Genomic DNA, 24,448 nt, shown 5'->3' with positions numbered 1-24,448 from the left:
TCAAGAGATCAAATGTTAAAGAAAAAGTCTTTCATTTTGATTTTTCTTTTTGTGATCCAAGTTTTATTGTAATTTTAAACAAACAAAATAGAATATACAGACCAGTTGGAGTGTAGAAGACAAAGAACAAACAACACAGAAAGAGAATGCTTATACATGAAAGTTGATAACAACATAATAATAACCAAAATAAAATAAAAACACATTTACACAGGATAGCATACACAGGACCAGATAGCATACTAGACGCAGAAAGCTACCAGTGACTTGGTGAAAACTTGGCGAGCTTCTGTGGGGTGAAACAAAATGATAGTGCATCATTTGATGATCAGGGTTTCTAGAAGCAAGTTGAATGTCGGACCATAACCTAAACCAGTTGATATTGGGAAGACCTAAATCCTTTCCCAACTTCTAGAAACTCTCAATTGTTGTGCTGTGGACTGAGTAATTAGAGAATACAGTTTGGATGGAAGACTATTCTGTGAGTGCCTGAGGTATAAAGTCTGTGTATTGGGTGAATCCATGTTAGAGCCCCAGGGATCTCCATAGACATCGAGAGGCGCTCTAAGTTAAAATAAAAAGGAAGTGCCAGAAAGATAGTAATTACCCTTTAAGTCCTGGAAAGCTCGGAGTCTATTACCTTGTATAATGTCAGATACCATGTGAATACCTTGTTCTGACCAGAAACAGGCTTACCACCCAGTGTGATGGAGGTAGACATGCAAATGATATTTATGAATGACTATCATTTTTCCTATGGATTGCCAAACCAGCATTAGATGAGCGATGATGGAACCAAACTTAACCAAACAGCTTTTTTGTGGGATATTGGAGTTTAGAAAAACATCCCTAGGAAAAAGGAGAGCTCAGTGGAAATGTCCCCAACATAAAGAAGAAAGTCATCTGCATAGAAAGATAAGTGGTGATTAGTGTAAATGGTGACCAGATCATGACTTTGGTGGGTCACCTAATGCTGACTTTTTAATGAATACACATACTGTATGATGACTCTGAACATTCTCTTCCTTTTTATTATGTTTCATTTACTCCCTCTGTTCATGGCCTCCAGCTTCACTTCCTCCACTTGTTCAGTTTTAGTTCACTTTTTGCCTGTTTTTGGACTTTTAAAAAATGATTCTGCCTGTGAATTCACGGGACTGTTGGTTTGAACTTATTCGTTCATGGGATATTTTTTCCATTTGAACAATTGTGTCCTCAACCATGGCCACATCGTGGAAACAAATACAATTTTACAATAAAAACATTTAGAACATTTTGAAACACACATTTGGATATATATACAAAGAGGTTGTTTGCAATCATCTTGACTTCTCCAAAGGCGCCTGCTCTATTTTCACAAGACTGCTAATGTCAAATACTCAATCAAGCTTTTATTTACTAAACTCCACAAACATTTTTTTTCTGCACATGGCTCTTTGAAATCACAAAGTTGACACTTGAACACATTTTTTGTGGCATCACAATGATCATGGATCTGGGAGTGTGCTCATGACTTCATAAACATTTGGTAATGGTGATGTTCTTGTGTAACCACCATGTTTCCGTCTACAAAGTATTTGCCTTCTCTTTTCACATGTACAAAACTTACATGTCCACTGCATCAGTGATACACAGAATGAGGAATGTTCTGAGGAACAACCTGACTCACATGTGTGTTCCTCTGAACTGTTTAGCTGTTAGCTGAGGTCATTCTGCCCTGCATGCTCTGCACAAATTCATTGACCTTATTTGAAAATGCTCATTTTAAGTAGAATGACAAAATTACAAAAAGTACAGAATGCATGTGGCACCAGAACTCAGTTGTGAGTAAAGAAATGGCTGACAAATGGAAATACTTAGTGAAGTTGAATAACTTACCAAGAGACCCAAAATCTTCTGATTTGTCCCGTTTACTCAGATGAATCTAGTATTACAGCTCTTTAAGGAAAAATTAGTACTTACTCACATTTCATGAGTTAAATCAACAGGATAGTGAGAAATTAGTAAAGTACACTAATGTGATTTAAGTAAGTATAATTACATTTTAGATTGTAGTTACCTTCTGCTTAATGGGAAATCCTAAAACATCCCAAACCTTCAAATGTTGCCTTCAAAACTAACACTAAATGTGAAAATATGCATCCTATAAGTTTAATAAACACAGACACAAAAATCCTCAGCAAAGTTTTGGCAAAGAGGTTGGAGGGAGTACTTTCAAGCATTGTGGGGGACGATCAAAATGGTTTTATAAAGGGAAGACAAGGATTTCATAATGTAAGGCGTGCTCTTAACATTCTCTACAACCAGAAGGGAGAAAGGGATACGGCTTTTCTGTCACTTGGTGCTGCAAAAGCCTTTGACAGAGTTGAATGGCGTTATCTCTTCGATGTCATCACCCGATTTGGATTTGGAAACTCATTCTGTAGTTGGATTAAACTATTACATCTTAACCCTGTAGCTGAGGTACTAACAAACGCTGTGACATCTAAACCTTTCAATATTACAAGAGGTTGTCCACAGGGGTCGCCTCTTTCCCCACTTTTATTCATAATAGCTATAGAACCATTAGCAATAGCAATTAGAACTAACAGGCAAATACAAGGAATTACAATTGGCAACAAAGATCACAAAATAGCACTGTTCGCTGACGATGTAATTTTATTTTTAAAACAATTAGACACCTCCATACCTGCACTGTTAGATCTATTAAGCCTGTTCGGTGATATCTCTGGATACAAGCTGAACGCTTCAAAATCTTCACTTATGTTGCTTAATGAAAATGAGGGACAAAATCCTGATCAGCATATATCTTCTTTTAAACTTTCAACTGGTTTTACCAATTTGGGCATTAAATTAGTACCTCAGTTACAAAATATATCACCAATAAACTATGAACCTGTATTAGACTCAGTATATAAATCTTTAGAAAGATGGATGTCATTGCCTATCTCTCTGATAGGCAAAATAAATATTTTAAAGATGAACATATTACCAACATTTTTATATTTATTCCAAAATATTCCTTTGGCGCCACCTGACGGAATGTTTGAGAAAATAACACCACTCATCAGAAAATTTACATGGAATAAGAAAGGTCCCAGAGTTCTCCTATCTCTGTTGTATCTTCCGTTTGACGCAGGGGGGTTGAAATGTCCAAACCTCTATTGGTACTACCTCGCAGCACAGCTGACCACTTTGAGATTCTATTTTTCTGATGTAAACAAGGATGGACATAGAAGCACAATATGTTCAGTTACCACTTAATTTATATTTGTACTCGGCTGAATTAAAATACCTGAGAGAGAATACAGTTCATCCTATAATATTGAATATGGTTAATGTGTGGTGCGAGGTAAAGAAACACATGAAAATATTAAACTCCCTGTCACAATTTAGCCCAATCTGGGGTAATGTCTCATTTAAACCAGGTAAGCTGGATGCTGGGTTCAAATTATGGGCAAAAATAGGATTAAGTAAAATTTCTGATCTGTATAAGGAAGATGTTTTATTGTCTTTTGAGGAAATTTCTTATATATATAATATCCCAAAAAAACATTTCTTCAAATATTTGCAGTTGCGAAGCTTTATTTCGGCTATGCAAAACAAGTCATTAGCAATTCCTGCACTTTCATCTTTAGAGGAAATTATTACTAACAATTGTATTAACAGAGGTTGGATTTCATTAATATACAACTGGCTAACATCTGGTTCTAATGAATCATCAGCACCCAAACTGGATACATGGAGGGCAGATCTAAAAGTGGACATTTCAAACAACGATTGGATCAAAGCCTGTAAGGACGCACAAGCACAAACAGCCAACACTAATTTAAAACTACTCCAATACAATTGGTTAATGCTGACCTACATAACCCCTGTCAAGCTTCATAGATACAACAATGATATACTACATGTTTTAAATGCAATGAGGTTAAAGGAACATTTATACACTGTATCTGGGAATGTGACAAGATTAAGAAATTCTGGAGGGAGGTGATGGATAAAATTATGGCTATTCTGTCGGTTAATGTTTCACTTGATCCTATTATGATTCTGTTACATTTGTACCCAGAAAACCTCAACCTGAGAGCTAGAGAATACACATTTATTAATTTTGCTGTTCTACAGGCAAAGCGTCTGATAGCTCTGAATTGGAAGAAAACTGTGGTGCCTACAGTAGGATCTTGGATCAAATGTATGGCACAGTGTATGTCAATGGAAAGAATAACATATATTTTAAAAAATAGATTGGGTGTGTTTGAAGGAATTTGGAAACCATTCAGCGACTTTATAAAAAAGGAAGATATAGCAGAGCTTCTACAGTTGGAGAATTCAGGTTAATTTTGTTATTTTGTTGTTATCTGTATTTATTCTTATTTGTATCTTTCTATTCTATTTTATTTTTGCTAAGGTACCATCGATTTGTATTTTGTATCTACTTTGTAATATCATTTTTTATAAATCTTAAGCTATGAGTATAAGAGAGAGAACGAGTGTGTGTATGTGTGTGTGTGTGTGTGTGTGTGGGGGAGGGGGATATTACAGTGTCATTCATTGGAGAACTATGCGCACTTGTACCTTACCTGCAGTGTAATGAATGATGCAAAATAAAATAAAAACATTGTTAAAAAAAAAAAAAAAAAAATGTTGGCTTCAAATATAAACTGACGTCCAGGTGACAATTTCCAAATTCCAGTAAAGTACACTAATGTGATTTAAGTAAGTATAATTACATTTTAGATTGTAGTTACCTTCTGCTTAATGGGAAATCCTAAAACATCCCAAACCTTCAAATGTTGCCTTCAAATATAAACTGATGTCCAGGTGACAATTTCCAATCCTACAAATTGGAAGATTCACAATAATGTAAAAAATGTCATTTCCAAACAAACATAGGATACACATCACTTGTACCTTGAAATTAAAATTGTATTAACCAATAATTATATCTTATTGCAGAAAGTTGTATGCCCTATTGAGAACACTGCAAGGCGACAAACCAACTTCCCGTGTGAACTTCAAAGCTCTCAGCATTAACTTGGTGGTTTGTACATACTTCACCCTCCACCACTTCTCTTCTGCAGATTGGTTCTTAAGAAACGGATAAAACTAAAGTCTCTCGTCACATTTAGAGAAGTACAAACATAAAAACACAGTGGGAAAGCAGCCTAGTGGCCATGATGATTACTTTTGAGTTGTCCTGTAGTGAATTTGATGTCCTCTAGAGGCGATCTCATCACACTGCTGATTAACATTTCTTTATTTCAAAAACAGGTTTTGATCTTGTTATGCGAGTTGCCGTGAGTGCAAACAATAACTTATATTCAGGGTATTTCTATTTAGTTGACAGTGTATGTAACCCAAATATAAAATGCTCTGTGGGGGAACATATGCTTTCCACTGTAATTAGATATTAACTGGTTGAGAACTTTTTTTAATCATATAAAGTCCATGGAAATATAAAAGTCCAGTATAAAAGTATAAAAAATACATTCAAAACGTCCCAAGTTAAATTATATATTAATTCAGAACTGCAGGTTGTGAAAGAAATATTTCCATGTAATAATAATAGAATATTTCTTTAATAACATTCATGTCGTTAAGCTAATTTTTTTTCACCTCAGCATAGAGATCCTCTGGGCCGCCACTAGTCCATTGTCCTGCACTGAGGACGGTCCAGGGCTACACCTGGAGAAGGGAATCTCTTCATAATGGATGTCTCCTGTTTCTGTTGCTCTGGCTGGCTCTTCAGCTGGCTCCTCAACGTTTAAACTCTGTGAAAAACGAACCAAATCAAATTATTTTATTTTATTTGACTGTCAAGATGGCAGAATACAAAAAGTGGACCCAAATGCAGAAAAGGAGACAGGCAGCTAAACTCAAACAAAATGCAAGCTTTAATAACTAAAACTTAAACACTAGGAAGGACAATAGACACTGAAAAAACAGGCAACTTGGCACAGACCGGGACAAAATACACAAGAAAATAAACAGACAACAAGCAGGTGGGCAGACGAGGACAGGAAGACCAGGACAACAATGAAATTAAGTAACAATTCTGACGGTGCATACACATACTGGATATCAAACACTAAATATATTACATATATACATATATGTATTTGAGATATTGCACTTCCGCATAACAAGAAATGTTATGAGGAACCTTCATCTACTTCCTTTAGTTCCCCTCATTTAGTCCCTCACTCAGCTCCCACAACTTTAATAAAGCAATAATAAGCAGATAATCAGCTTTTAGTGGACACTGATGCAATTTGAAAAATAAGTCTGAAAAAAAAAATATATATATATATATGTATATATATGTATATATACCGGGAAAAGGTGGCTTGCTCCCTCCAGGTCGGGGGGGAGTTCCTGCCTCAAGTGGAGGAGTTTAAGTATCTTGGGGTCTTGTTCACGAGTGAGGGAAGGATGGAGCGTGAGATTGACAGGCGGATCGGTGCAGCGGCTGCAGTAATGCGGTCGCTGTATCGGTCCGTCGTGGTAAAGAGAGAGCTGAGCCGAAAGGCGAAGCTCTCGGTTTACCGGTCAATCTACGTTCCTACCCTCACCTATGGTCATGAACTTTGGGTCATGACCGAAAGAATAAGATCCCGGATACAAGCGGCCGAAATGAGCTTCCTCCGCAGGGTGGCGGGGCGCTCACTTAGAGATAGGGTGAGGAGCTCCGTCACACGGGGGGAGCTCGGAGTAGAGCCGCTGCTCCTCCACATCGAGAGGAGCCAGTTGAGGTGGCTCGGGCATCTGCATCGGATGCCCCCTGGACGCCTCCCTCGGGAGGTGTTCCAGGCATGCCCCACCGGGAGGAGACCCCGAGGAAGACCCAGGACACGCTGGAGTGACTATGTCACCCGGCTGGCCTGGGAACGCCTTGGGGTCCTCCCGGAGGAGCTGGGGGAAGTGTCTGGGGAGAGGGAAGTCTGGGCGTCCCTGCTCAGGCAGCTGCCCCCGCGACCCGGTCCCGGATAAGCGGAAGATAATGGATGGATGGATGGATGTATATATATGTATAAATGTTTCATCTTATTTCTGATTAATCTATTTTAGTAATGAGGAACTATTCAGTCCAGTCTATATCTTATGATAATGTGACTAGTTAAAACATATTCATAACACACAATTCTATAATGTGGTCCTACTTGTTTGCATTGGGATGTTGTGTCTGGTTGTGAAGCTCGGTGTTTTGACTTTATCCACCTGTAACACACAAGAGGGCTGTTAGCTTTTTCTGGCTAATAATAATGCTCATCATAATCATCAATAAAATACAGAAAAAGACAACAATTACAATAAGAATAAACATGTAAAAGCAAGCCATTACACAGTTTGGGATTTGAAGCCTTGATCACATTCAGTCTTTCACCCATTGTTTGAGCAATACTATTCCTGATTGTATTACACACATTTGATGCTGTTATATAGAATAAAAACAAATCCAAAATTCTGAGTATTGACAATAAATATACTTGAAGGATTCACTCAGTCTGGATCTAGAGGCTGCAAAATGTTGAACCCTGAGGAACCCCACTTTGAATTATCAGTTTAAAAACAAGATATGAATGTAAAACAGACTCGGAAATGTCCTTTCTTAAAGATATCCAGTCAAAGTAGACTAATCAACAGTATCAAATAGTTGTTATTCATTTTAGGTGAATACATCTGGATATTAAATTGATTTGAGATACTTACCAAATGGCAACACCTGCACAGATGATCATCATCAGCACAGTGATCCTTACAACTGTCCACGAAGAGAGTCCTGCAGAAACAAAAACATGAGTGACTGAGTCAAGTTAATAAGAATCATAGCTGGTCATCCAGCTTTCATATTAAACTCAGCTTGACATTATGATGCTTATAATTCACAACTGGATTCTGTGGTCACGTTTGGGTCTGTTTACCTTCATTCTTCAGTTGGAACTCCGGTGATATTTGTGTACCAAGCTTATTTGTTGCCTCACAGTAATAAATTCCTCGATCATCAGCATTAATGCTGTAAAAGTCTCCTTCAGATACCGGGGTACTGTCTTTGCTGTTCTTGAACCAGGTGAAGCGGCTGACAGGAGGCTTGGCTCTGCTGGAGCAGGTCAGGTTCACCCTGCTCCCTGATGACACCGATCCCGGTGGACTGATGGACACTAAGGTGTCCTTGGGAGCATCTGAGGAAAATGTGAGATTAACTTTATTCATGAAAACCAGCTGTTATCTAATGAATCATAATGTGCCGGAAGGATCCAATAACAAACTCCGGTTATCTTACATGAAACACTGAGAGTCTTTCTCTTCTCTGCTGTCTTTTCTTCTCCTTCACCCACAGGATATCTGGCAGAACAGGTGATGTTTAGTCCATCATGTTCGTCTGACAGAGTGAGGGTCTTCTGGATTTTAGTGGTTAAGGTTAGTTTTGCGTTTTCCTCTATTATGTTGTGAGGGTCATGTTGGAGACTCCAGGTGAGTTTGGGAGGGGAGCGTGGACAGGGAGTGAATGCTGCGCAGGTTATAGTGACAGACTCGTTCTCAATCAGATCATCTGGGACCTCGATAGTGGGCCCTGGAGGAGAATCTGTGGGTTCAAATCACACATTTTACACTTAGAATACAGTCCATTAAAAGTGTGTGATCAACATCTACAAATCTGACCCCCTCATTGTCAAACTGTAATGGAAATTCAGTCGCTTTCATCCACGAAAAACCCTCATTAGGGGACATTAAAACCTGTTCCAAATGCATGGGAATGTAGGTAGATTTTGTCCTTCGTTAATAAATGTGAAAGGAGGAAAGAATGTCACCCCATGCAACTTCCCTATTCTAAATTGGGTCAGACTAACATGCATGCTTTTAAATGGTAGTGTAGAAATACAATATATAATATTTCCTGACTGATCACAAGCTGCTTTCTGTAACATTTGGCCACAACTAATGCTGTTGATCATCCTACAGTATATTTAGATAAAGCAAGCCGTGTTTGCTCTTTAAGCCAAAAGACAATAACATTACAAATATAACCAAAACTCCCTTACCGTGAACTGTTATAGTAACAGGATTACAAGAAGCTGTTGATGTGAACCCTTCCTGCTCCACCCTGAAGTAATACACGTCTGTGTAAATCTTGATTAAACTGGAAAACAATGTGGTGCAGTTTCTCTGATTCAGGTTCCCAGTGATACTTATTGGATTGTCGCCAACGTCCACGCTACTGTTGAAAATCACATTTTCTGGGGGGTTTTTAAAATAGGGGGAAGTTTTGAGCCACACTCCGGTGTTTTTTTTTCTGTTGCTGAATTCTTCACCGTTTTTTGCACTAAAGTAACATGGGATCTGCAAACATGATCCTCTCAGTGCGTCCATCTCCTGAGGTGCTGTAATTAATAGATCTGCATCCAGAGCACAACCAGCCAAAGATCCTGTGAAACACATTCATGATTAAAAATCTGCCTGAAAGGAACGTTCATGATAAACAAACATAAAACATTAGCAGCATTCTGGATCTCTTTTCTCCCCTCTTGTTTCATTTTACAGTCAGGACATAAACAGTTGGGGAAAGTTAACTCTCTATGCTCTGCTCTCACAGTTCACAATGTCCTTAGAACAGGCCCACACACTATTAAATTAGTTTCATGATTGACAGAATGAGGAAAAGTTACTTTTTCAATTTCAACCTGAAGATTTTAATATCTTCAAAGAACAAACGGCTCACCTGGAACGAGGAGGAAACTCAGTAACACGCCGGTTGTTACCATATTCAAAGACAGAAACATAATCCCTGGATTTGCAAACACAATATCACAGTTACTTTTCAGTTCAATTAATCATATATCACTTATTGCGTTTTTACAAAACATTCACTATTAAAGCAACTTCCTCACTTCAAATCCACTTGTACAAGCACAACCACAATCACCTTGAGTTCAATGTTTTTTACACACTGCTTCAAAAACGCAACAGTAAAATCAGTAAAATGTTTCCTTACCAAACGAGTCAGCAGCTAGAAAAAAAATTGTGTTGTGTTATTTCTGTTTAGCAGGACTGCAACTAACCACCGATCCAAGCAGGCATAGAAAGAGGACTGTTTAAGCAAAGAAGCTCATTGCTTGGTGACAAAGCTGCACCACATCACATGGCCCTGAGAAAGGAAGTCAGATATTACAACACCTCGGAATCGTTGTTTCAAATGACACAACTCATAGCGTCACCTCAAGAGATCAAATGTTAAAAAAGTATTTTCTTTTTGTGATCCAAGTTTTATTGTAAATTTAAACAAACAAAATAGAATATACAGACCAGTTGGAGTGTAGAAGACAAAGAACAAACAACACAGAAAGAGGATGCTTATACATGGAAGTTGTGAAAACATAATAATAACCAAAATAAAATAAAAACACATTTACACAGGATAGCATACACAGGACCAGATAGTATACTAGACGCAGAAAGCTACCAGTGACTTGGTGAAAACTTGGCGAGCTTCTCTGGGGTGAAACAAAATGATAGTGTATCATTTGATGATCAGGGTTTCTAGAAGCAAGTTGAATGTCGGACCATACCCTAAACCAGTTGATATTGGGAAGACCTAAATCCTTTCCCAACTTCTAGAAACTCTCAATTGTTGTGCTGTGGACTGAGTAATTAGAGAATAAAGTTTGGATGGAAGACTATTCTGTGAGTGCCTGAGGTATAAAGTCTGTGTATTGGGTGAATCCATGTTAGAGCCCAAGGGATCTCCATAGACATCGAGAGGCGCTCTGAGTTAAAATAAAAAGGAAGTGCCAGAAAGATTGTAATTACCCTTTAAGTCCTGGAAAGCTCGGAGTCTATTACCTTATATAATGTCAGATACCATGTGAATACCTTGTTCTGACCAGAAACAGGCTTACTACCCAGTGTGATGGAGGTAGACATGCAAATTATATTTATGAATGACCATCATTTTTCCTATGGATTGCCAAACCAGCATTAGATGAGCGATGATGGAACCAAACTTAACCAAACAGCTTTTTTGTGGGATATTGGAGTTTAGAAAAACATCCCTAGGAAAAAGGAGAGCTCAGTGGAAATGTCCCCAACATAAAGAAGAAAGTCATCTGCATAGAAAGATAAGTGGTGATTAGTGTAAATGGTGACCGGATCATGACTTTGGTGGGTCACCTAATGCTGACTTTTTAATGAATACACATACTGTATGATGACTCTGAACATTCTCTTCCTTTTTATTATGTTTCATTTACTCCCTCTGTTCATGGCCTCCAGCTTCACTTCCTCCACTTGTTCAGTTTTAGTTCACTTTTTGCTTGTTTTTGGACTTTTAAAAAATGATTCTGCCTGTGAATTCACGGGACTGTTGGTTTGAACTTATTCGTTCATGGGATATTTTTTCCATTTGAACAATTGTGTCCTCAACCATGGCCACATCGTGGAAACAAATACAATTTTACAATAAAAACATTTAGAACATTTTGAAACACACATTTGGATATATATACAAAGAGGTTGTTTGCAATCATCTTGACTTCTCCAAAGGCGCCTGCTCTATTTTCACAAGACTGCTAATGTCAAATACTCAATCAAGCTTTTATTTACTAAACTCCACAAACATTTTTTTCTGCACATGGCTCTTTTTTGTGGCATCACAATGATCATGGATCTGGGAGTGTGCTCATGACTTCATAAACATTTGGTAATGGTGATGTTCTTGTGTAACCACCATGTTTCCGTCTACAAAGTATTTGCCTTCTCTTTTCACATGTACAAAACTTACATGTCCACTGCATCAGTGATACACAGAATGAGGAACGTTCTGAGGAACAACCTGACTCACATGTGTGTTCCTCGGAACTGTTTAGCCTTTAGCTGAGGTCATTCTGCCCTGCATGCTCTGCACAAATTCATTGACCTTATTTGAAAATGCTCATTTTAAGTAGAATGACAAAATTACAAAAAGTACAGAATGCATGTGGCACCAGAACTCAGTTGTGAGTAAAGAAATGGCTGACAAATGGAAATACTTAGTGAAGTTGAATAACTTACCAAGAGACCCAAAACCTTCTGCTTTGTCCCGTTTACTCAGATGAATCTAGTATTACAGCTCTTTAAAGAAAAATTAGTACTTACTCACATTTCATGAGTTAAATCAACAGGATAGTGAGAAATTAGTAAAGTACACTAATGTGATTTAAGTAAGTATAATTACATTTTAGATTGTAGTTACCTTCTGCTTAATGGGAAATCCTAAAACATCCCAAACCTTCAAATGTTGCCTTCAAAACTAACACTAAATGTGAAAATATGCATCCTATAAGTTTAATAAACACAGACACAAAAATCCTCAGCAAAGTTTTGGCAAAGAGGTTGGAGGGAGTACTTTCAAGCATTGTGGGGGACGATCAAAATGGTTTTATAAAGGGAAGACAAGGATTTCATAATGTAAGGCGTGCTCTTAACATTCTCTACAACCAGAAGGGAGAAAGGGATACGGCTGTTCTGTCACTTGGTGCTGAAAAAGCCTTTGACAGAGTTGAATGGCGTTATCTCTTCGATGTCATCACCCGATTTGGATTTGGAAACTCATTCTGTAGTTGGATTAAACTATTACATCTTAACCCTGTAGCTGAGGTACTAACAAACGCTGTGACATCTAAACCTTTCAATAAAGAGGTTGTCCACAGGGGTCGCCTCTTTCCCCACTTTTATTCATACTAGCTATAGAACCATTAGCAATAGCAATTAGAACTAACAGGCAAATACAAGGAATTACAATTGGCAACAAAGATCACAAAATAGCACTGTTCCCTGACGATGTAATTTTATTTTTAAAACAATTAGACACCTCAATAACTGCACTGTTAGATCTATTAAGCCTGTTCGGTGATATCTCTGGATACAAGCTGAACGCTTCAAAATCTTCACTTATGTTGCTTAACGAAAATGAGGGACAAAATCCTGATCAGCATATATCTTCTTTTAAACTTTCAACTGGTTTTACCTATTTGGGCATTAAATTAGTACCTCAGTTACAAAATATATCACCAATAAACTATGAACCTGTATTAGACTCAGTATATAAATCTTTAGAAAGATGGATGTCATTGCCTATCTCTCTGATATGCAAAATAAATATTTTAAAGATGAACATATTACCAACATTTTTATATTTATTCCAAAATATTCCTTTGGCGCCACCTGACGGAATGTTTGAGAAAATAACACCACTCATCAGAAAATTTACATGGAATAAGAAAGGTCCCAGAGTTCTCCTATCTCTGTTGTATCTTCCGTTTGACGCAGGGGGGTTGAAATGTCCAAACCTCTATTGGTACTACCTCGCAGCACAGCTGACCACTTTGAGATTCTATTTTTCTGATGTAAACAAGACCCCATGGATGGACATAGAAGCACAATATGTTCAATTACCACTTAATTTATATTTGTACTCGGCTGAATTAAAATACCTAAGAGAGAATACAGTTCATCCTATAATATTGAATATGGTTAATGTGTGGTGCGAGGTAAAGAAACACATGAAAATATTAAACTCCCTGTCACAATTTAGCCCAATCTGGGGTAATGTCTCATTTAAATCAGGTAAGCTGGGCGCTGGGTTCAAATTATGGGCAAAAAAAGGATTAAGTAAAATTTCTGATCTGTATAAGGAAGATGTTTTATTGTCTTTTGAGGAAATTTCTTATATATATATAATATCCCAAAAAAACATTTCTTCAAATATTTGCAGTTGCGAAGCTTTATTTCTGCTATGCAAAACAAGTCATTAGCAATTCCTGCACTTTCATCTTTAGAGGAAATTATTACTAACAATTGTATTAACAGAGGTTGGATTTCATTAATATACAACTGGCTAACATCTGGTTCTAATGAATCATCAGCACCCAAACTGGATACATGGAGGGCAGATCTAAAAGTGGACATTTCAAACAACGATTGGATCAAAGCCTGTAAGGACGCACAAACAGCCAACACTAATTTAAAACTACTCCAATACAATTGGTTAATGCTGACCTACATAACCCCTGTCAAGCTTCATAGATACAACAATGATATACCTGATACATGTTTTAAATGCAATGAGGTTAAAGGAACATTTATACACTGTATCTGGGAATGTGACAAGATTAAGAAATTCTGGAGGGAGGTGATGGATAAAATTATGGCTATTCTGTCGGTTAATGTTTCACTTGATCCTATTATGATTCTGTTACATTTGTACCCAGAAAACCTCAACCTGAGAGCTAGAGAATACACATTTATTAATTTTGCTGTTCTACAGGCAAAGCGTCTGATAGCTCTGAATTGGAAGAAAACTGTGGTGCCTACAGTAGGATCTTGGATCAAATGTATGGCACAGTGTATGTCAATGGAAAGAATAACATATATTTTAAAAAATAGATTGGGTGTGTTTGAAGGAATTTGGAAACCATTCAGCGACTTTATAAAAAAGGAAGATATAGCAGAGCTTCTACAGTTGGAGAATTCAGGTTAATTTTGTTATTTTGTTGTTATCTGTATTTATTCTTATTTGTATCTTTCTATTCTATTTTATTTTTGCTAAGGTACCATCGATTTGTATTTTGTATCTACTTTGTAATATCATTTTTTATAAATCTTAAGCTATGAGTATAAGAGAGAGAACGAGTGTGTGTATGTGTGTGTGTGTGTGTGTGTGTGGGGGAGGGGGATATTACAGTGTCATTCATTGGAGAACTATGCGCACTTGTACCTTACCTGCAGTGTAATGAATGATGCAAAATAAAATAAAAACATTGTTAAAAAAAAAAAAAAAAAAATGTTGGCTTCAAATATAAACTGACGTCCAGGTGACAATTTCCAATCCTAAAAATCGGAAGATTCACAATAATGCAATCTGCCTGGATCCCCGTTTGTCATTTTAAAGCATATGAACACGAAAATGACTGAAAATGGGTCAACACAAATCATTTTTAGGTTTAAATGGACATGAGTAATATCAGAAAATGTGATCTAAGTGAAAGAATATTCAGAAAACATTTGTTTGTGTTAAGCACGCTCAGCATTATATTACAGTAGTGGCAGTGCATCTTCACATCGACAATAAAGATTTCTGTATTTATTTAAAATAGTATGTCATTTACAAACAAACATAGGATACACATCACTTGTACCTTGAAATTAAAAATGTATTAACCAATAATTATATCTTATTGCAGAAAGTTGTATGCCCTATTGAGAACACTGCAAGGCGACAAACCAACTTCCCGTGTGAACTTCAAAGCTCTCAGCATTAACTTGGTGGTTTGTACATACTTCACCCTCCACCACTTCTCTTCTGCAGATTGGTTCTTAAGAAACGGATAAAACTAAAGTCTCTCGTCACATTTAGAGACGTACAAACATAAAAACACAGTGGGAAAGCAGCCTAGTGGCCATGATGATTACTTTTGAGTTGTCCTGTAGTGAATTTGATGTCCTCTAGAGGCGATCTCATCACACTGCTGATTAACATTTCTTTATTTCAAAAACAGGTTTTGATCTTGTTATGCGAGTTGCCGTGAGTGCAAACAATAACTTATATTCAGGGTATTTCTATTTAGTTGACAGTGTATGTAACCCAAATATAAAATGCTCTGTGGGGGAACATATGCTTTCCACTGTAATCAGATATTAACTGGTTGAGAACTTTTTTTAATCATATAAAGTCCATGGAAATATAAAAGTCCAGTATAAAAGTATAAAAAATACATTCAAAATGTCCCAAGTTAAATTATATATTAATTCAGAACTGCAGGTTGTGAAAGAAATATTTCCATGTAATAATAATATAATATTTCTTTAATAACATTCATGTCGTTAAGCTAATTTTTTTTCACCTCAGCATAGAGATCCTCTGGGCCGCCACTAGTCCATTGTCCTGCACTGAGGACGGTCCAGGGCTACACCTGGAGAAGGGAATCTCTTCATAATGGATGTCTCCTGTTTCTGTTGCTCTGGCTGGCTCTTGAACAGCTGGCTCTTCAACGTTTAAACTCTGTGAAAAACGAACCAAATCAAATTATTTTATTTTATTTGACTGTCAAGATGGCAGAATACAAAAAGTGGACCCAAATGCAGAAAAGGAGGCAGGCAGCTAAACTCAAACAAAATGCAAGCTTTAATAACTAAAACTTAAACTTAAACACTAGGAAGGACCATAGACACTGGAAAAACAGGCAACTTGGCACAGACCAGGACAAAATACACAAGAAAATAAACAGACAACAAGCAGGTGGGCAGACGAGGACAGGAAGACCAGGACAACAATGAAAGTAAGTAGCAATTCTGACGGTGCATACACATACTGGATATCAAACACTAAATATATTACATAGTATATGTATTTGAGATATTGCACTTGCATAACAAGAAATGTTATGAGGAACCTTCATCTACTTCCTTTAGTTCCCCTCATTTAGTCTCTCACTCAGCTCCCGCAACTTTAATAAAGCAATAATAAGCAGATCATCAGCTTTTAGTGGACACAGATGCAATTTGAAAAAAAGAGTTTGAAAAAAAAGTTTGAAATATATATCAAAAAAATGTTTAATCTTATTTCTGATTAATCTATTTTAGTAATGAGGAACTATTCAGTCCAGTCTATATCTTATGATAATGTGACTAGTAAAACATATTCATAACACACAATTCTATAATGTGGTCCTACTTGTTTGCATTGGGATGTTGTGTCTGGTTGTGAAGCTTGGTGTTTTGACTTTATCCACCTGTAAGACACAAGAGGGCTGTCAGCTTTTTCTGGGTAATAATAATGCTCATCATAATCATCAATAAAATACAGAAAAAGACAACAATTACAATAAGAATAAATATGTAGAAGCAAGCCATTTCACAGTTTGGGATTTGAAGCCTTGATCACATTCAGTCTTTCACCCATTGTTTGAGCAATACTATTCCTGATTGTATTACACACATTTGATGCTGTTATATAGAATAAAAACAAATCCAAAATTCTGAGTATTGACAATAAATATACTTGAAGGATTCACTCAGTCTGGATCTAGAGGCTCCAGAATGTTGAACCCTGAGGAACCCCACTTTGAATTATCAGTTTAAAAACAAGATATGAATGTAAAACAGATTCTGAAATGTCCTTTCTTGAAGATATCCAGTCAAAGTAGACTAATCAACAGTATCAAATAATTGTTATTCATTTCAGGTGAATACATCTGGATATTAAATTGATTTGAGATAATTACCAAATGGCAACACCTGCACAGATGAGCATCATCAGCACAATGATCCTTACAACTGTCCACGAAGAGAGTCCTGCAGCAGCAAAAACATGAGTGACTGAGTCAAGTTAATAAGAATCATAGCTGGTCATCCAGCTTTCATATTAAACTGACATTATGATAACTGCTTATAATTCACAACTGGATTCTGTGGTCACGTTTGGTTCTGTTTACCTTCATTCTTCAGTTGGAACTCCGGTGATATTTGTGTACCAAGCTTATTTGTTGCCTCACAGTAATAAATTCCTCGATCATCAGCATTAATGCTGTAAAAGTCTCCTTCAGATACCGGGGTACTGTCTTTGCTGCTCTTGAACCAGGTGAAGTGGCTGACAGGAGGCTTGGCTCTGCTGGAGCAGGTCAGGTTCACCCTGCTCCCTGATGACACCGATCCTGGTGGACTGATGGACACTAAGGTGTCCTTGGGACCATCTGAGGAAAATGTGAGATTAACTTTATTCATGAAAACCAGCTGGTATCTCATGAATCATAATGTGTCAGAAGGATCCAATAACAAACTCCGGTTATCTTACATGAAACACTGAGAGTCTTTCTCTTCTCTGCTGTCTTGTCTTTTCCTTCATCCACAGGATATCTGGCAGAACAGGTGATGTTCAGTCCATCATGTTTGTCTGACAGAGTGAGGGTCTTCTGGATTTTAGTGGTTAAGGTTAGTTTTGTGTTTTCCTCTATTATGTTGTGAGGGTCACGTTGGAGACTCCAGGTGAGTTTGGGAGGGGAGCGTGGACAGGGAGTGAATGCTGCGCAGGTTATAGTGACAGACTCGTTCTCAATCAGATCATCTGGGACCTCAATAGTGGGCCCTGGAGGAGAATCTGTGGGTTCAAATCACACATTTTACACTAAGAATACAGTCCATTAAAAATGTGTGATCAACATCTACAAATCTGTCCCCCTCATTGTCAAACTGTAATGGAAATTCAGTTGATTTCTTCCACAAAAAACCCTCATTAGGGGACATTAAAACCTGTTCCAAATGCATGGGGATGTAGCTAGATTTTGTCCTTCGTTAATAAATGTGAAAGGAGGAAAGAATGTCACCCCATGCAACTTCCCTATTCTAAATTGGGTCAGACTAACATGCATGCTTTTAAATGGTAGTGTAAAAATACAATATATAATATTTCCTGACTGATCACAAGCTGCTTTCTGTAACATTTGGCCCCAACTAATGCTGTTGATCATCCAACAGTATATTTAGATAAAGCAAGCCGTGTTTGCTCTTTAAGCCAAAAGACAATAACATTACAAATATAACCAAAACTCCCTTACCATGAACTGTTATAGTAACAGGATTGCAAATAGCTGTTGACGTGAATCCTTCCTGCTCCACCCTGAAGTAATACACGTCTGTGTTAAATGTGATTAAACTGGAAAACAATGTGGTGCAGTTTCTCTGACTCAGGTTCCCAGTGATACTTATTCCATTGTCGCCAACGTCCACGCTACTGTTGAAAATCACATTTTCTGTTTTTTTTCCAAAATAGGGGTTAGTTTTGATCCACACTCCGGAGTTTTTTTTTCTGTTGCTGAATTCTTCACCATTTTTTGCACTAAAGTTACATGGGATCTGCAAACATGATCCTCTCAGTGCGTCCATCTCCTGAGGTGCTGTAATGAATAGATCTGTCTTACGACAACCAGCCAAAGCACCTGTGAAACACATTCATGATTAAAAATCTGCCTGAAAGGAACGTTCATGATAAACAAACATAAAACATAAGCAGCATTCTGGATCTCTTTTCTCCCCTCTTGTTTCATTTTACAGTCAGGACATAAACAGTTTGGGAAAGTTAACTCTATCTGCTCAGCTCTCACAGTTCACAATGTCCTTAGAACAGGCCCACACACTATTAAATTAGTTTCATGATTGACAGAATGAGGAAAAGTTACTTTTTCAATTTCAACCTGAGGATTTTAATATCTTCAAAGAACAAACGGCTCACCTGGAACGAGGAGGAAACTCAGTAACACGCTGGTTATTACCATATTCAAAGACAGAAACATAATCCCTGGATTTGCAAACACAATATCACAGTTACTTTTCAGTTCAATTAATCATATATCACTTATTGCGTTTTTACAAAACATTCACTATCTATTAAAGCAACTTCCTCACTTCAAATCCACTTGTACAAGCACAACCACAATCACCTTGAGTTCAATGTTTTTTACACACTGCTTCAAAAACGCAACAGTAAAATTGGTGAAATGTTTCAACAGACTCAAACAAAATGCAAGCTTTAATAACTAAAACTTAAACACCAGGAAGGACCATAGACACTGGAAAAACAGGCAACTTGGCACAGACCGGGACAAAATACACAAGAAACTAAACAGACAACAAGCAGGTGGGCAGACGAGGACAGGAAGACCAGGACAACAATGAAATTAAGTAACAATTCTGACGGTGCATACACATACTGGATATCAAACACTAAATATATTACATATATACATATATGTATTTGAGATATTGCACTTGCATAACAAGAAATGTTATGAGGAACCTTCATCTACTTCCTTTAGTTCCCCTCATTTATATATATATATATATATATATATATATATATATACAGTGCTATGCATAAGTTTAGGCACCCCATGCTAAAGTTGACTAAAAAGAGGAATAAAAAATCATCTTTTGGGAATAGATCTTAATGCCTTAATTAAACAAATGAGGAAAAATCCTACCTTTTAGGACACCAATTTTCTTTGTGAATGAAGAATGTATCGTAAAGAAATAAATGTTCTTCATTAAAATACAGGGTGCATAAGTATGGGCACCCCTATGTTAAACTCCCATAGAGGCAGGCAGATTTTTAATTTTAAAGGCCAGTTATTAAATGGATCCAGGATACTATGCATTCTGATAAAGTCACCTGGGCCTTTGGAGTTAAACTAAAATCCAAATCCTCACATACTCTTCACATACCTAGAGAAAATCATGGTGCTTTTCAGTTAGCCTATTAGCTGGTTTGACTTGCATTGAGAAATCATTAGGCTAACTAGCATGCTATAGGCTATCTGAAAAGCACCATGCCAGTCTCTAGGTTTGTGAATGGTATGCAAAGATTTGGATTTTAGTTTAACTTCAAAGGCTTTATCAGAATGCATAGTATCCTGGATCCATTTAATAACTGGCCTTTAAAATTAAAAATCTGCCTGCCTCTATGGGAGTTTAACATAGGGGTGCCCATACTTATGCACCCTGTATTTTAATGAAGAACATTTATTTCTTTATGATACATTATTCATTCACAAGGAGAAAATTGGTGTCCTAAAAGGTAGGATTTTTCCTCATTTGTTTAATTGAGGCCTTAAGATCTATTCCCAAAAGATGATTTTTTATTCCTCTTTAGCATAACTTAAGGCCTGATTATGCTTCCGCGTAGTGATCACGCAACGGCAACGCAATGGCCACGCAGTTGCTGGGAGACCGTGATGGTTCTGCGTTGGGTTTACGTGTCGAAATGCAATTCAAAGCCACACCGGTAAAGGGCGCTATGGTTTTTGTAAAGACTGACCGACCGACCGAGACTCTTGGCGTATATCGTCGTAGCCTCGTTATAGCGTATTTGTTTACTTTCTGGCTTTAAACGTCCACATTTTTTCAGAACTTGATGTTTTATTTCTTTGTGCAAAAGCGAGAAGGTGCAAACAATAAAACGAGGTGAAAACAATAAAAGTAGCCTTTTAAAAGTTTAAATGGCGGTGTTTATGTGTGGAAACCGGATAGCGGTCTCCAGCGGATGTAGTTCGCGGACCAATCACAGCCAATGCCGCTGCGTTGGTGTTGCGTTGGTGTTGCGTCGCCTCAACGCGCGTCTAGGATTTTTGGGAGGCACAAGTCAGGCCCTTGCGTCGGACGCAAGGGGGGTCCGCAAGGACGTAAGGGGTCCGCAAGCCCCCTTGCGTTGTGTCGACGCGGAAGCATAATCCAGCCTTTAGGCATGGGGTGCCTAAACTTATGCATAGCACTGTAGATATGTATAAATGTTTCATCTTATTTCTGATTAATCTATTTTAGTAATGAGGAACTATTCAGTCCAGTCACACAATTCGTGTGGTCCTACCTGTTTCCGTTGGGATGTTGTGTCTGGTTGTGAAGCTCGGTGTTTTGACTTTATCCACCTGTAAAGGCTGAGTTATGCTTCCGCGTCGACACAACGCAAGGGGGCTTGCGGACCCCTTACGTCCTTGCGGACCCCCCTTACGTCCAACGCAAGGGCCTGACGTGTACCTCCCAAAAATCCTAGACGCGCGTCAAGGCGACGCAACACCAACGCAGCGGCTTTGGCTGTGATTGGTCCGCTAACTACATCCGCTGGAGACCGCTATCCGGTTTCCACTCATAAACACCGCCATTTAAACTTTTAAAAGGCTACTTTTATTGTTTTCACCTCGTTTTATTGTTTGCACCTTGTCACTTTTGCACAAAGAAATAAAACACCAAGTTCTGAAAAAATATGGACGTTTAAAGCCGGAAAGTAAACAAATAGGCTATAACGAGGCTACGACGATATACGTCAAGAGTCTCGGTCGGTCGGTCAGTCTTTACAAAAAACATAGCGCCCTTTCCCGGTGTGGCATTGAATTGCATTTCGACACGTAAACCCAACGAAGAACCATCACGGTCTCCAAGCAACTGCGTGGCCGTTGCGTTGCCGTTGCGTTGCCGTTGCGTTATCACTACGCGGAAGCATAATCAGCCCTTAAGACACAAGAGGACTGTCAGTTTTTTCTGGGTAATAATAATGCTCATCATAATCATCAATAAAATACAGAAAAAGACAACAATTACAATAAGAATAAACATGTAAAAGCAAGCCATTTCACAGCTTGGGATTTGAAGCCTTGATCACATTTAGTCTTTCACCCATTGTTTGAGCAATACTATTCCTGATTGTATTACACACATTTGATGCTGTTATATAGAATAAAAACAAATCCAAAATTCTGAGTATTGACAATAAATATACTTGAAGGATTCACTCAGTCTGGATCTAGAGGCTGCAAAATGTTGAACCCTGAGGAACCCCACTTTGAATTATCAGTTTAAAAACAAGATATGAATGTAAAACAGACTCTGCAATGTCCTTGCTTGAAGATATCCAGTCAAAGTAGACTAATCAACAGTATCAAATAGTTGTTATTCATTTTAGGTGGATACATCTGGATATTAAATTGATTTGAGATACTTACCAAATGGCAACACCTGCACAGATGATCATCATCAGCACAATGATCCTTACAACTGTCCACGAAGCCTGCTCCCTGATGACACCGATCCCGGTGGACTGATGGACACTAAGGTGTCCTTGGGAGCATCTGAGGAAAATGTGAGATTAACTTTATTCATGAAAACCAGCTGGTATCTCATGAATCATAATGTGTCAGAAGGATCCAATAACAAACTCCGGTTATCTTACATGAAACACTGAGAGTCTTTCTCCTCTTTGCTGTCTTTTCTTCTCCTTCATCCACAGGATATCTGGCAGAACAGGTGATGTTCAACCCATCATGTTCGTCTGACAGAGTGAGGGTCTGATACCATCCACTTACAAGCACAGTGTGGATGAGGTCATGGTAGCATATAAAGGCACGAGGGCTGGCACTCTCCCCCAATATATCGCCAACAAGCCAGACAAGTGGGGCTTTAAGTTGTTCTGCCGAGCAAGTTCATCTGGCATCATCCACGACTTGCTGCTGTATCAAGGGATGTCCACGTTCTTCAATGTTGCCCTCAGTGAACAGGAGCAGACGCTACCTCTAGGAGCCAAAGTGGTGACAACCCTATGCAAAACCATAGAAGAGCCTCAGCTGTCTGTTGTCTTTTGTGACAACTATTTCACAAGTTTCAGCTTGGTCCAACCCTTGCACACCTCCCTGAGCGTCAAGTGCATCGGCACCGTACGACCAAACCGTACTGGTGGAGCTCCCTTGATGGCAGACAAAGACCTGATGAAGAGGGGACGTGGAGCCTGTGATTACAGGTCTGCTGAAGGGGTGCTTGCAGTAAAATGGTTTGACAACAAATGTGTCAACATTCTGAGCAATGCCTGTGGGATCATGCCTTTTTCAACTGTGAAACGGTGGAGCAAAGAGTCCAGAGCAAAGATCAACATCCCATGCCCGTCACTCATCCCTGCCTACAATGAGCATATGGGAGGAATTGATCTTTCCGACATGCTAGTACACCTGTACAAGACCCCAGCCAAGTCAAGGAGATGGTATCTTCCTCTGTTTGGATACATCCTTGATCTGTGCATCGCAAATTCCTGGCTGGTCTACAAGAGGGACTGTGGCCTACTGAGCCAGAAACCGATGTCTCTCAAAAGGTTCCGCATGGCAGTTGCCCACAGCTTGAACCAAGTCAACAAGCCAGCATCCAAAGTGGGCCGACCCTCACTGAGTGCTCCACCACAACAGAAGAAAGGCTACACCCCAAGACCCTCACAACCAAAACCACAACCAGATGTGCGCTACGACAACCTGGGACACTGGCCTCTTCACTGTGACAAGCGGGGGCGATGCAACCTCTGTCCAAAGGGAGTGTCAAGGTGGAAGTGTGGGAAATGCAATGTTTTCCTGTGTTTGAACACAAACCAGGAATGCTTTGTAGCATATCACCAGAGGTAAAGTGGATGCAATGCTCAAAAAGCATTTGTGCTGTTGCACAGTCACACAGATGAGGTGTGTTGAGGTTTAAGGGTAATGTTTTAATATGTTTGGCATATGTTTGCAATGTTTTTTTCAAGTTTAAATGGAAACCAGCAACACTGGTTCAATCAATCCACCAGAAATGTGGATCTTGTGACCCAAAAAACGTTAGTGCTGTTGCACCACCACAGACGAGGTTTGTTGAGATATTGAAGTAAGAAATGCAAATGTTTCCTTTGTTTTGCATTAGGTTTTTTTTGTTTTTGAAGGCAAAAATGAATGTTTTGCATAGTAGCATCCAATCAGAAGTGGACAGAATGTAAGAATTTTGTGCTGTTGCACCTTGACACAGATGTAGTCAAGATGAAAAATTAGAAATGTAGTATTTCCTTGTTTGATGCAGTATTTTCCTTTGTTGAAATGAAAACCAGCAGTGTTTTGTGGCATACTACCAGAAATAAAGTGTATCC

The 24,448-nt window shown here is 38.3% G+C and overlaps 3 protein-coding genes across 4 annotated transcripts in view; all 3 read right to left on the bottom strand.

Moving 5' to 3' along the window:
* Window positions 1-24,448, bottom strand: part of LOC311028734 (B-cell receptor CD22-like) — a 34,211-nt gene that overhangs the window by 4,950 nt on the left and 4,813 nt on the right. The gene's annotated exons all lie outside the window — the stretch shown is intronic.
* On the bottom strand, window positions 67-10,149 carry LOC311028735 (junctional adhesion molecule A-like). Of its 2 annotated transcripts, none has more exons than XM_084033466.1 (8): window positions 9,995-10,149; window positions 9,722-9,787; window positions 9,045-9,428; window positions 8,285-8,587; window positions 7,926-8,183; window positions 7,714-7,783; window positions 7,143-7,221; window positions 67-5,774 (listed from the first exon to the last, which is right to left on the bottom strand). In XM_084033466.1, the coding sequence occupies exons 2-8, from the start codon at window positions 9,780-9,782 to the stop codon at window positions 5,616-5,618; spliced, it is 1,314 nt and encodes a 437-aa protein (XP_083889592.1). In that variant the 5' UTR covers window positions 9,783-9,787; window positions 9,995-10,149; the 3' UTR covers window positions 67-5,615. The 2 variants fall into 2 exon arrangements, with proteins under 2 accessions (XP_083889592.1, XP_083889593.1); XM_084033467.1 differs by having other exon boundaries at window positions 7,164-7,221.
* On the bottom strand, window positions 15,240-22,607 carry LOC311028736 (junctional adhesion molecule A-like). Its single transcript, XM_084033468.1, has 8 exons — window positions 22,521-22,607; window positions 19,262-19,327; window positions 18,588-18,968; window positions 17,828-18,130; window positions 17,469-17,726; window positions 17,259-17,328; window positions 16,709-16,766; window positions 15,240-16,036 (listed from the first exon to the last, which is right to left on the bottom strand). Exons 2-8 carry the CDS (start codon window positions 19,320-19,322, stop codon window positions 15,875-15,877), a joined length of 1,293 nt encoding a protein of 430 aa, XP_083889594.1. The 5' UTR covers window positions 19,323-19,327; window positions 22,521-22,607; the 3' UTR covers window positions 15,240-15,874.

This window comes from Eutrigla gurnardus, assembly GCF_963514095.1.
Source record: "Eutrigla gurnardus genome assembly, chromosome: 18".
Classification (NCBI taxonomy): domain Eukaryota; kingdom Metazoa; phylum Chordata; class Actinopteri; order Perciformes; family Triglidae; genus Eutrigla; species Eutrigla gurnardus.
This window is presented reverse-complemented; position numbering and strand designations above follow the sequence as displayed.

Excerpts from the sequence above, each read along its gene's own strand:
- LOC311028735 (XM_084033466.1), bottom strand. The coding sequence starts at position 9,782 with ATGTTTCTGTCTTTGAATATGGTAACAACCGGCGTGTTACTGAGTTTC. Across the intron at positions 8,588-9,044 it reads TGTTACTATAACAGTTCACG|ATTCTCCTCCAGGGCCCACT; the intron begins GTAAGGGAGTTT and ends TTGAACCCACAG. Across the intron at positions 7,784-7,925 it reads GTTCCAACTGAAGAATGAAG|GACTCTCTTCGTGGACAGTT; the intron begins GTAAACAGACCC and ends TTGTTTCTGCAG.
- LOC311028736 (XM_084033468.1), bottom strand. The coding sequence starts at position 19,322 with ATGTTTCTGTCTTTGAATATGGTAATAACCAGCGTGTTACTGAGTTTC. Across the intron at positions 18,969-19,261 it reads GAGTTTCCTCCTCGTTCCAG|GTGCTTTGGCTGGTTGTCGT; the intron begins GTGAGCCGTTTG and ends TGTGTTTCACAG. Across the intron at positions 17,727-17,827 it reads AAAGACTCTCAGTGTTTCAT|ATGGTCCCAAGGACACCTTA; the intron begins GTAAGATAACCG and ends CATTTTCCTCAG.